General features: G+C 63.7%; 3 protein-coding genes across 4 annotated transcripts; 2 read left to right on the forward strand and 1 right to left on the reverse strand.

Annotated features, from left to right (window-relative positions):
* On the reverse strand, positions 1-2,707 carry LOC128973400 (chymotrypsinogen 2-like). The gene is made up of 7 exons (XM_054389702.1): positions 2,641-2,707; positions 2,409-2,512; positions 2,210-2,289; positions 2,019-2,097; positions 886-1,066; positions 247-380; positions 1-162 (listed from the first exon to the last, which is right to left on the reverse strand). Exons 1-7 carry the CDS (start codon positions 2,705-2,707, stop codon positions 1-3), a joined length of 807 nt encoding a protein of 268 aa, XP_054245677.1.
* Positions 2,708-3,765: 1,058 nt separating this feature from the next.
* LOC128973442 (chymotrypsinogen 2-like) lies at positions 3,766-6,472 on the forward strand. Its single transcript, XM_054389756.1, has 7 exons — positions 3,766-3,832; positions 3,961-4,064; positions 4,184-4,263; positions 4,376-4,454; positions 5,407-5,587; positions 6,093-6,226; positions 6,311-6,472. The coding sequence occupies exons 1-7, from the start codon at positions 3,766-3,768 to the stop codon at positions 6,470-6,472; spliced, it is 807 nt and encodes a 268-aa protein (XP_054245731.1).
* Positions 6,473-7,164: 692 nt separating this feature from the next.
* Positions 7,165-11,439, forward strand: LDHD (lactate dehydrogenase D). 2 transcript variants are annotated; one of them, XM_054389809.1, is made up of 11 exons: positions 7,165-7,227; positions 7,391-7,503; positions 7,981-8,122; positions 8,234-8,375; positions 9,287-9,446; positions 9,540-9,739; positions 9,826-9,954; positions 10,677-10,804; positions 10,897-10,987; positions 11,084-11,195; positions 11,274-11,439. In XM_054389809.1, the coding sequence occupies exons 1-11, from the start codon at positions 7,165-7,167 to the stop codon at positions 11,437-11,439; spliced, it is 1,446 nt and encodes a 481-aa protein (XP_054245784.1). The 2 variants fall into 2 exon arrangements, with proteins under 2 accessions (XP_054245784.1, XP_054245783.1); XM_054389808.1 differs by having other exon boundaries at positions 9,287-9,739.
* Positions 11,440-12,669: the final 1,230 nt, after the last annotated feature.

The following is a 12,669-nucleotide window of genomic DNA, read 5'->3' on the forward strand; positions in this document are numbered from 1 at the left end:
TCAGTTGGCCTCCAGGATGGAATCGATCCAGCCGCGCAGCTCGGTGACACGGGTGTAGACGCCAGGCACCTGGGGGTCGCAGGTGCTGCTGCCCCAGGAGACGATGCCCACCAGGGTCCAAGCGCCGTCCTTCTGGCACACCAGCGGGCCCCCGGAGTCGCCCTGCGGGCAGAGAGTGAGGGCAGGGGGAGGGGGGGGCAGCATGGGGGGCAAGGGCGGGGGACAGGGCGGCGCGGGGGCACCTACCATGCAGGAGGAGGCACCGTCAGCGCCGGCGCAGATCATGGAGCTGCGGATGCGGAACCCCCAGAACTCCTTGCACTGCTCGTTGGTGAGCAGGGGCAGGGCTGCCTGCTGCAGCACCGCGGGACTCTTGGAGGCTGCGGGACAGGACAGGCGTCAGCAGGGACCACGGTCAGCAGGGCACGGGGACGGGGCGTGGGGACTGGGGTGCGGATGGGGATGGGGATAGGGAGAAGGCTGGGGATGAGAAGGAGCACGTGGACGGGGTGGGGATGAGGATGAGGGTGCAGAGAGTGAGGATGGAGACAGGAAGCAGGGCACTGGTAGAGATGGGGATGAGGACAAGGGATTGGGACAGGGATGGGAATGAGGACAGGCATGGGAATAGGGACAGGGACCGGGATGAGGCTGTGGGCAAAGAGGAGCAGGAGGAGAAGGAGGGATTGGGATGGGGATGGAGGTGAGGAGAGGGAAGGGTCAGATAGAGGGACTGGGGCTGAGGATTAGGATGGGGTTTAGGTGTGAGGATGAGCTTGAGGACTGGAGATGGGGAGGAGGATAAGGCCAGGGATGAGACCAGGAGAGGAGGAGGAGAGTGGGACTGGTGAAGGGGCCGTGTCCCGGCACAGGAAGGAGCAGTACCGTTGGGGTCAGTGAGGCCCCAGCCGGTGGTGACACAGGTGGTGCCCCCAGGGAAGTCCTCGGTGGCCGTGGGCAGGCAGACAGGGGACACACGGTTGGACAGGCGTGCAGGGGTGGCCAGTTTGATCAGGGTGATGTCGTCACGGATGGTCAGCATGTTGAACTTGGGGTTCTTGAAGACCTGCAGCAAGCAGCACCGCTCCCAGGGCCTGCACCCCTGGCCACGGCCCCTGGCACTGCACAGGCACCAAGAGCACCCCCAGGGACCAAGGGGAGCTCAGGGACCAATAAAGACTGAAGGGCATCCTGGGGAATGGCTCTGAGGATCCCAGGTTGATAGGGACTGCGTGGCACAAATCCCACCCCCGAGGCACAGGACAGCACGACATGGTGGGGACCCATGGGGCCATCAGGGAGCAGACTCAAACCCTAGGACCGATGGAGACCTGAGGCTCAAACGCCAATGCCAGGGGCAGCACGGTGACAGGGACACCCCTGCCCATGGGAGCAGAGACCAAACCCTGGGCTGATGGGACCCCAGGGAAGAGATCCCAGACCCAGGGCACAGGGCTATGGGGACACCAGTAGGGACCTGGGGGACTCTAGGACAGAGCAGACCCCAAAACCCCTGCTCAGGTACCACCAAGGAGCAAGGGACAGCACCAGGAACAGATACATGCAAGGGACCGAGGGTCAGACACCAGTGTTCAGGAAGATGCAGCCACCACGAGCACATGTCCCAGACAGGGGTGATGCCCACTGGGGACCTTGTTCAGGGCACTGCAGGGCAACCACTAATGTGGGGGCACTGGGGACCGGGGACACCCCACATCACACCACAGGCACTGCTTATGAGGAGCCTCCAGCCCTGGCCCCCATTCCTTCAATGTCCCTGGAACTCGGGACACCCTGGAGACCCAAGCTGAGCAGTGACAAGGAGCAGAGACACCCCAGGCAGCTCAGCTAATGGATGCAGGTCACCATGGACCTCCCAGGGACCCTGAGCCTCAGGATAAGAGGAGCCAGGGACCCCCTGGGAACCTGACCCCCAGGGCAAGACGGCCCTGGAGCCACAGGGCTGCCTGTGGCAGCTCGGGGACCTCACAGGCACACGGCCCTTGCCTCGCTGGTACCTTCTCGATGGTCAGCTTCTGCTGGGCATCAGTGGGGGAGTCCTGGTCGTAGGCGCCCACCACCACCGTGTCGGTTTTCCTGCACACGGGCAGGCGCTGAGCGCAGGGCACAGGGCACACGGATGGGCGCTCTTAGGGCCCCCGCGCCTGTGCCCAGCCCCGGGCCGGCCGTCGGCAGAGCCGCTGCCTACCTGACGCCGCAGTGGGCGGCGGTGACCACCCAGTTCTCGCTGATCAGCGACCCGCCGCAGAAGTGGAAGCCGTCGTAGCGCTGGCAGGGAGAGGGAGCTGCCATCAGCACCCAGCACCGCCGCCGGCTGCTCCGTGCCGGGCCCTGCCCCGGCCCCGGCCCCCGCCCGGCACGGCACCCACCCCGCCGCCGGCACTCACCTGGAGGGACACCTGCCAGGGCCAGGAGCCTGGCACGGCCGGCTCTCCGTTGACGATGCGGGTGTAGCCACGGATGACGGGCGCGATGGCGGGCACGCCGCAGCCTGCGGGGCACGGGCACACATGGCACGGGGCTCCGACCGGCCCGGACCCGCAGCCCCTACCACCGCTGCCACCCTCCCCCCCCCCCGAGCCCCGAGCCCTCCCCACTCGGTCCCACGGCCCCACTCACTCTCGGAGAGGCTGGCACGGGCAAAGCCCGCCAGCGCCAGGCAGCTCAGCAGCCACAGAAAAGCCATGGCGATTCGTGGGGAACAGACCCTGCCTGGGGCTCGGGGCCTCTTATACCCACCCCTGGGCATGGACCCGCCTCTGGCCTTGGCACCTTGGCCTCTGCAGATGGCGTGGCACCCAGCACAGTGCCGAGATGTGGCCTGGGAGCGTAGCATCTGGAGCTGATGGCCTTGTCTGGGGCCGTGGAACAGCAGTGGTAGAGTCTAGGCGGTGGCTTTGACATGCTCCATGGCCTTGTGCATGGGCAGGGCTGTCACTGTGTCATGAGCAGGGTGAAGGGACCAAGGTCATCCCCACCAGGCTATCTAGGACCCATGTGCTGATGGCTTCTGAACATCTTCATGGATACATGAGCCACCAGTGTGCACTTGCAGACCAGAAAGCCAACCACATCCTGGGCTGCATCAAGAGAAGCATAGCCAGCAGGTCGAGGGAAGTGATTCTCCCTCTCTACTCCACTCTGGTGAGACCGCATCTGGAGTACTGCACCCAGTTCTGGAGGCCCTATTACAGGAAGGATCTGGAGGTGCTGGAAGCTGCACAGAGAAGGGCCATGAAGACGAACAGAGGGCTGGAGCTGCTCTGCTATGAGGACAGACTGAGAGAGTTGGGGCTGTGCAGTCTGGAGAAGAGAAGGCTCCCAGGAGACCTTCTTGTGGCCTTCCAGTATCTGAAGGGGGCTAAAGAAAGCTGGTGAGAGACTTTTTAGGGTGACAGGTAATGATAGGATGGGGGCACAATGGAACAAAACTAGAAAAGGGGAGATTCAGATTGGCTATTAGGAAGAAATTCTTCCCCAGGAGGGTGGTGAGACACTGGCACAGGTTGCCCAGGGAGGTAGTGGAAGCCTCATCCCTGGAGGCTTTTGCAGCCAGGCTGGATGTGGCTGTGAGCAACGTGCCGCCAGGGCCACATATCAAGAATGGCACTATGCCAGTGGCACAGTGCTGAGTGCCATGCCATCTGCAGAGGCCAAGGTGCCAAGGCCAGAGGCGGGTCCATGCCCAGGGGTGGGTATAAGAGGCCCCGAGCCCCAGGCAGGGTCTGTTCCCCACGAATCGCCATGGCTTTTCTGTGGCTGCTGAGCTGCCTGGCGCTGGCGGGCTTTGCCCGTGCCAGCCTCTCCGAGAGTGAGTGGGGCCGTGGGACCGAGTGGGGAGGGCTCGGGGCTCGGGGGAGGGGGGGGGTGGCAGCGGTGGTAGGGGCTGCGGGTCCGGGCCGGTCGGAGCCCCGTGCCATGTGTGCCCGTGCCCCGCAGGCTGCGGCGTGCCCGCCATCGCGCCCGTCATCCGTGGCTACACCCGCATCGTCAACGGAGAGCCGGCCGTGCCAGGCTCCTGGCCCTGGCAGGTGTCCCTCCAGGTGAGTGCCGGCGGCGGGGTGGGTGCCGTGCCGGGCGGGGGCCGGGGCCGGGGCAGGGCCCGGCACGGAGCAGCCGGCGGCGGTGCTGGGTGCTGATGGCAGCTCCCTCTCCCTGCCAGCGCTACGACGGCTTCCACTTCTGCGGCGGGTCGCTGATCAGCGAGAACTGGGTGGTCACCGCCGCCCACTGCGGCGTCAGGTAGGCAGCGGCTCTGCCGACGGCCGGCCCGGGGCTGGGCACAGGCGCGGGGGCCCTAAGAGCGCCCATCCGTGTGCCCTGTGCCCTGCGCTCAGCGCCTGCCCGTGTGCAGGAAAACCGACACGGTGGTGGTGGGCGCCTACGACCAGGACTCCCCCACTGATGCCCAGCAGAAGCTGACCATCGAGAAGGTACCAGCGAGGCAAGGGCCGTGTGCCTGTGAGGTCCCCGAGCTGCCACAGGCAGCCCTGTGGCTCCAGGGCCGTCTTGCCCTGGGGGTCAGGTTCCCAGGGGGTCCCTGGCTCCTCTTATCCTGAGGCTCAGGGTCCCTGGGAGGTCCATGGTGACCTGCATCCATTAGCTGAGCTGCCTGGGGTGTCTCTGCTCCTTGTCACTGCTCAGCTTGGGTCTCCAGGGTGTCCCGAGTTCCAGGGACATTGAAGGAATGGGGGCCAGGGCTGGAGGCTCCTCATAAGCAGTGCCTGTGGTGTGATGTGGGGTGTCCCCGGTCCCCAGTGCCCCCACATTAGTGGTTGCCCTGCAGTGCCCTGAACAAGGTCCCCAGTGGGCATCACCCCTGTCTGGGACATGTGCTCGTGGTGGCTGCATCTTCCTGAACACTGGTGTCTGACCCTCGGTCCCTTGCATGTATCTGTTCCTGGTGCTGTCCCTTGCTCCTTGGTGGTACCTGAGCAGGGGTTTTGGGGTCTGCTCTGTCCTAGAGTCCCCCAGGTCCCTACTGGTGTCCCCATAGCCCTGTGCCCTGGGTCTGGGATCTCTTCCCTGGGGTCCCATCAGCCCAGGGTTTGGTCTCTGCTCCCATGGGCAGGGGTGTCCCTGTCACCGTGCTGCCCCTGGCATTGGCGTTTGAGCCTCAGGTCTCCATCGGTCCTAGGGTTTGAGTCTGCTCCCTGATGGCCCCATGGGTCCCCACCATGTCGTGCTGTCCTGTGCCTCGGGGGTGGGATTTGTGCCACGCAGTCCCTATCAACCTGGGATCCTCAGAGCCATTCCCCAGGATGCCCTTCAGTCTTTATTGGTCCCTGAGCTCCCCTTGGTCCCTGGGGGTGCTCTTGGTGCCTGTGCAGTGCCAGGGGCCGTGGCCAGGGGTGCAGGCCCTGGGAGCGGTGCTGCTTGCTGCAGGTCTTCAAGAACCCCAAGTTCAACATGCTGACCATCCGTGACGACATCACCCTGATCAAACTGGCCACCCCTGCACGCCTGTCCAACCGTGTGTCCCCTGTCTGCCTGCCCACGGCCACCGAGGACTTCCCTGGGGGCACCACCTGTGTCACCACCGGCTGGGGCCTCACTGACCCCAACGGTACTGCTCCTTCCTGTGCCGGGACACGGCCCCTTCACCAGTCCCACTCTCCTCCTCCTCTCCTGGTCTCATCCCTGGCCTTATCCTCCTCCCCATCTCCAGTCCTCAAGCTCATCCTCACACCTAAACCCCATCCTAATCCTCAGCCCCAGTCCCTCTATCTGACCCTTCCCTCTCCTCACCTCCATCCCCATCCCAATCCCTCCTTCTCCTCCTGCTCCTCTTTGCCCACAGCCTCATCCCGGTCCCTGTCCCTATTCCCATGCCTGTCCTCATTCCCATCCCTGTCCCAATCCCTTGTCCTCATCCCCATCTCTACCAGTGCCCTGCTTCCTGTCTCCATCCTCACTCTCTGCACCCTCATCCTCATCCCCACCCCGTCCACGTGCTCCTTCTCATCCCCAGCCTTCTCCCTATCCCCATCCCCATCCGCACCCCAGTCCCCACGCCCCGTCCCCGTGCCCTGCTGACCGTGGTCCCTGCTGACGCCTGTCCTGTCCCGCAGCCTCCAAGAGTCCCGCGGTGCTGCAGCAGGCAGCCCTGCCCCTGCTCACCAACGAGCAGTGCAAGGAGTTCTGGGGGTTCCGCATCCGCAGCTCCATGATCTGCGCCGGCGCTGACGGTGCCTCCTCCTGCATGGTAGGTGCCCCCGCGCCGCCCTGTCCCCCGCCCTTGCCCCCCATGCTGCCCCCTCCTCCCCCTGCCCTCACTCTCTGCCCGCAGGGCGACTCCGGGGGCCCGCTGGTGTGCCAGAAGGACGGCGCTTGGACCCTGGTGGGCATCGTCTCCTGGGGCAGCAGCACCTGCGACCCCCAGGTGCCTGGCGTCTACACCCGTGTCACCGAGCTGCGCGGCTGGATCGATTCCATCCTGGAGGCCAACTGAGGCCGGCAATAAACGCTGTGACCCCCGTGCTGTGTCCCGACTGTGGCACCGGGATGGGCGGGAAGGGGCATGGGGCTGGCGGACAGCTGGGGACACAGGGCTGGCGAGAGGGGCCCCAGGTGGGTGCAGGGATGGTCCTCTGGGCATAGGGACAAGCGGCTGGCACGCTGGAGATGGGGACGGGAGGTTGAATGGGGGGCACCTGGTGAGGTCAGAGAGAGAGGAGGGTGTGGGAAGAGGCGGCTGGGAGGGCTGGAGGCACAAGGAAAGGTGGCCAGGTGGGGCCATGAGGCTGGGGGAATGGGGACACCTGGCCAGAAAGCTGCAGGGACAGGGACATGTGGTCTCTCGGGGGGTCAGGGAGCTGCACAAGCGTGAGGACACGTGGCGAAGTGCAGGCAAGCAGAGCAGGCAGGGGACACCTGCCTGGTGCCTTAGAGACCCTGGCAGCAGGGTGGGAGTGGGGCCAGGTGGGTGGACAGGTGGAGCCATGGTGAGCTGTGGGGACAGTGTCCGTCCATGGAGACCCCAGGGCTGGTGCTGGAGGCACAATACCCGCGTCGGAGAGTGGCTCCGTGTTCCAGCCGGGGCCACCTTAAGGTGCCGGAGGCGGTGGCGACAGGAGGGGCCGGGCCGCGGGGTGGGGCTGGGGACAGTTCCTGGCGCTGCTCCTGGCCCGGGCTGTCCCCACTATGGCTCTGCGGAGGCTGCTGAGTCTGCGGGGGGTCCTGGGGCGCCGGAGCTGCTGCTCCAAGGTGGGGCCGGACTGGGCGTGCCGCGGGGTCTGGAGGGACCGGGTGGCAACGAGCGACAAGACTCCGTGGGGGCGTCGTGTGTGAGGGTCCCAGCTCCGTGGGCCCCGGGGCCGACCCTCCTGTCCCCACCCTGACGGGTCCCTCCCTTTGCCCCCCTCCCCAGCAGCCGCTGCCCCCCGACTTCGTGAAGGCGCTGAGGGCCGTGGTGGGGGCACCCAACGTGTCCACGGCCACGGTGGTGCGGGAGCAGCACGGGCATGACGAGTCCATGCACGAGTGGGTGCGGGGCTGGGACCCCCGGGAAGGGCTCGCTTGGGAGGGGTGCTGCCGAGAGGAAGGGGTTCAGGGAGGGGAAGGCCATGGAGAGAAGGTCTCCTGGTGAGTGGAAGGGTCTGGGCAAGAGAAGGGTCCTGGTGATGGTAATGGACTTGATAGGGGAATTCGGGGACAGGAAAGGTCTGGGTTGGGGAAAAGCCATGGGCAGGGGAAGGGGCTTGGGGAGGGGAAATGGCACAGGGATGGGAAGGGCAATGGAAAAGGAAAGGGACTTAGGGGAGTAATGGTTTGGGGAGGGGACAAGGTCCTGGAGAGAGGGGAAGGTTGTGTGGAGAGGAAGGTCCATGAAGAGGGGAATGGTCTGGGCAGGGATAGGGTATGTGGAGGGGCAGGTCTATGGGGAGGGGAAGGTCCATGAAGAAAGGAAAGGTCTGGGCAGGGAAGTCAGTGTGTCAGCAGTGCCATCCCGTTCCCCAGCTGTGCCCCGCCAGATGCTGTGGTGTGGCCCCAAGCTGTGGAGCAAGTGCAGGAGCTGGCAGCACTCTGCCACCGCTGCCACGTGCCCATGGTGCCCTTTGGCACTGGCACCGGCCTTGAGGGCGGCGTCAATGCCGTGCAGGTACTGGCACACCCCACAATCCCTTGGCACCCCTGGCACCTCTTGCCCAGTCCTCACCTGGGGGCTCTCAGTTCCTGGCTGTGCCCATTCACTTCAGTTCCCCCATGCCAGGGTGGCGTCTGCTTCGACCTAAGCCGCATGGATGGCATCACAGAGCTGAGTCTTGAAGACTTCTCAGTGATGGTGGAACCTGGTGTCACCCGCAAGGCCCTCAACAAACACCTGCGTGGCACTGGGCTCTGGTTCCCCGTTGGTACCGTGGGCACTGGGGAGCAGCAGAGGAGGGCTAGGGGTGGTGGCACTGGGGGTGCTGGGGGACATCTGTTGGGTTGGGTGTGCTGGGAGCACTGGGGATGCTGGCCTGTGGTCGTGCCATGGTCCCAGGGGTGACTGTGGGGCTGGGGGTACCAGGGCCCCAGTAGCACTGCCATCCCCATGGGGTGCTGGGGTTCTAGAGGTGCTGGCGATACCCCTAGGCTGCTGTGGTCATCACTTTGCATGTGTCATGGTGCCAGAGATATCCCAGAGGTGCCCATGGGGCTGGGATTGCTGCGGTCTCAAAGGGGATGCTGGGGATGCTGTCAGCCAAGAGGTGCTGGGGGATGCTCATGGCTGTGCTGAGGTCCCAAGGGTGCTGGAGGTCCACACTGAAGTGCTGTGGTTTCAGGGGTGTCCAGTGGGGAATAAGTACCATGGTTGTAGAGGTATTGGGGTCCCCAAGGTCCCATGGATTCTGAGGTCCCTATGGAGGTGCTGAGACATGCAAGGGGGGTTCTTTGGTGTGCCATGGTCCCAGTGGTCTATCAAGGGTGCTATTGGGATTAGGGGTTCCATGGTTGCAGGGTGCCAGGGGTCTTCTTGGGTATGCCATGGTCCCAGTGGTCTATCAAGGGTGCTATTGGGATTAGGGGTTCCATGGTTGCAGGGTGCCAGGGGTCTTCTTGGTTATGCCATGGTCTGTAGGGATGTTGGAGTCCCCACAGGGTGCCACGATCTCAGGGGAGCATCAATGGCACCCGCAGAGGAGTGAATGCCATAGCCCCAGGCATGCTGGGGTCCCCATAGCGTTGGGGGTGCACTGGGGCTGCCAGGGTTCCATGGTGTGGGAGCATCCCACGACCCAAATCCCTGCACCGTTCCACCCATCCCCACCTTGCCCCACAGACCCTGGGGCGGACGCCTCGCTGTGCGGCATGGCAGCCACGGGCGCCTCGGGCACCAACGCCGTGCGCTACGGCACCATGCGGCCCAACGTGCTCAACCTGCGCGTGGTGCTGCCGGATGGGCGCCTGCTCCATACCGCCGGCCCCGGACGCCAGGCCAGGTGGGCACCTGGAGGGCAGGAGGAGGTGGGAAAAAGGGCCAGGAAGGGGCCAGGATGGGTGCCCACCAGTGCCTGCTCACCATCCTCCTGCAGGAAGCGGGCAGCTGGCTACGACCTGACCTCTCTCTTCGTGGGCTCCGAGGGCACGCTGGGCTTCCTGACACAGGCCACCCTGCGCCTGCACCCCCTGCCCGAGGCTGTGGCCGTCACCATTGCCACCTTCCCTGGCGTGCGGGCAGCCGTGTCCTGCACCGTCCAGGTGCTGCAGGCGGCCGTGCCTGTGGCGCGCATCGGTGGGTGCCCGACTGGGGGGATGGTGGTGGGGGCAGGGGATGGGGGCTGGTGGTGGGTGGGCTCAGCCTTGTCTTCTCCCACGCAGAGTTCCTGGATGAGGTGATGGTGGAGGCCTGCAGCCGCTTCAGCAAGTTGGAGTTGCCGGCAGCCGCCACACTGCTGCTGGAGCTCCATGGCTCCCGGTGCAGCCTGGTTGAGCAGCAGCAGCAGGCGGGTAGGGACGGGCAGTACCTGGCACAGGAATAGGGTGGCAAGGATTGAGACCAGTGTGGCTGGGGCTAGGAGCCACAGCAAGTACCCAGGGACCAGGATGGGTTGCTCACAGACAGGGAGGGTGTCCTCAGACAAGGGATGAGTACACAAAGCCATTAACTGAGGATCCTTGGGGTCACCATGATGAGGGATGGGTGCCCAGAGGTGAGGACTAGGGAATCAAGGTGGATGTCACCAGGGCCTGTGGACAAGGGGAGCAGTGGTGTCTTGGAGTGAGGGGTAGGGGCATGGTGTGACTCTGGAGTGTGATAGATGTCCTGGTTCATTGGCTGGGGTACCTTGGGGTCACCAGGATGGGGGACAGATGTCTAGAGCTGGGGACTGCAGGACTGAGGGGCTGGGGGGTCTCAGTGATGGTTACACATGCCCAGGGGGAGCAGAAATTGGTGCTCAGAATGGGACTAGGCACAACAAGTGGGTCACCAGGGTGAGGGATGGGTGCCTGGACTAAATGGTCCAGTGCAAGGGCCAGGAGCCCAGGGCCATGGTGGGACCAGAAGGGTACCAGAGGGGACCAGGGGTTGCCCTAGGGTGATGGACAAATGCCCAGGAATAAGGGGACCAGGGGCATGGGATTGATGCCCAGAGTGGGGATTGGGGGTCCTGGGGGTTGCTGTGGGTCCTGTCCTGGCCCCATCCCAGGGCTCCTGACCCCATCACCAGAGGAGATCGTGCGGCTGAACGGTGGCTCCAGCCTGGCCTGGGCAAAGGAACCGGAGGAGCGCGAACGGCTCTGGGCCATGCGCCATAGTGCCTGGTACGCTGCCCTGGCCCTGCGGCCTGGCTGCCAGGTGAGGGACAGGCACAGGGCTGGGCACGGGGTACGATGGTGGCAGCTCCCAGTGGAGCTGCGGGCACCATCACTCTGCCTTGCCCGGCCCAGGGCTACTCCACAGACGTCTGCGTGCCCATCTCCCGCCTGCCCGACGTGGTGGTGGAGACCAAGCAGGACCTACAGGACTCTGGCATCACTGGTCAGTGGGGCCATGTAACCCATGGGGTAGGGAGGGGTGTTGGGAAGCCATCATCCTCCCTGGCATGTCCCACCTGGCCCATGCACATCCCCACAGGGCCCATGGTGGGACACGTGGGGGATGGCAACTTCCACTGCATCATTGTCTTCAACACCCAAGACCTGGCCGAGGCCCAGCGTGTCCACGCCTTCACCGAGCGCCTGGGCAGGTGGGGACAGGGACATGCCAGGGGAATGGATGGGGATAGATGCCCCTGTGCCATCTCCTGATGCCCTCTGTCCTGCAGGCGGGCGCTGGCAGCTGGGGGTACTTGCACGGGGGAGCATGGCGTGGGGCTGGGCAAGAGGGCACTGCTGCGGGAGGAGCTGGGCCAGGAGGGCCTGGACACCCTGCGCAGCATCAAGACTGCGCTGGACCCCCACAACCTCATGAACCCTGGCAAGGTGCTCTGAGGGGGCACTAGCACCCACCTGGCAGCTTTTGGAGTCAGGGCTGGTCATGCTGCCCTGCACTGCCACCTGCCGTGTTCCCCTCGGATCTCCCCTGTCCCCAGCCTTGTGGGTCAGACTCTCAATAAAGCTCTTTGCACTCACAATCTCCATGTGCCATGATGTCTTTTGGGGGACACAGGCCACCACCACTCCTCTCCAGGGGGACTCTGTTCCAAGCAGCGCACAGACAGGCAGAGCAAAAGGTCCCAGCACTTCAGCCACTTCCCCAGAGCCGTAGCGATGTGCTGATCACCACCATTGAGTCACAGAATTACAAAATGGGTTGGGTTGGAAGGGTCTTCAAAGCTCATCCAGCTCCAACCCCTTGCCATGGGCAGGGACACCTCCCACCAGTCCAGGTTGCTCAAGGTCCCATCCAACCTGGTCTTGAACGGCTCCAGGGAGGGGGCAGCCACAGCCTCCCTGGGAAACCTGTTGCCAGTGTCTCACCACCTTCACTGCCAACAATTTCTTCCTAATCTCCAGCCTGTCTCCCCTCTTTCAGCTTCAATCCATTCCCCCCTCAGCCTGTCACTGCAAGCCCTCATGAGAAGTCCCTTCCCAACGCTCTTCCCAGGTACTGGAAGGCAGCTAATATCCAAGTCAAATACCAGCCTGATGAAGCAGATGGACTCCACAGCCATCAGGACACCTGCACTTGCTGACAGCAGATCATAGAATAGTTTGGGTTAAAAGGGACCATAAAGACCATCTAGTTCCAGCCAGCCCACATGGGCAAGGACACCTCTCACCAGCCCAGGTTGCCCAAGAGCAAGGACACCTCCCAGTAGCCCACGTTGCTCAAGCCTTCATCCAACCTGGCCTTCAACACCTCCAGGGATGGAGCACCCACAACCTCCCTGGGCAAGCAGTTTCAGTCTCTCACCCACTGTAGGGGTATGGGGAAGGGGTACAGCCAGGAGACTGGGAAGCAAGGTGGGGGGGACTCCATCCTCCCCATCACCCACTTGAGCAAGAAAGCCAATGAAATAAAATAACAGTGAATATTTTATTGAACATTGTTTTAATACCATATCAAAACACCTTGACTAATGAAGGAAGCTCCCCCCCCCAAGCTCGGAACTCTTTTTTTTTTTTTTTTTCCCGTGTGTGTGGTTTTTTTTTTTTGTTTGTTTGTTTGGGTTCCCCCCCTCCCCCTTTTTTTTTTTTTGTTTGTTTTAATATATAAAT

This window comes from Indicator indicator, chromosome 19 (assembly GCF_027791375.1).
Source record: "Indicator indicator isolate 239-I01 chromosome 19, UM_Iind_1.1, whole genome shotgun sequence".
Taxonomy (NCBI): domain Eukaryota; kingdom Metazoa; phylum Chordata; class Aves; order Piciformes; family Indicatoridae; genus Indicator; species Indicator indicator.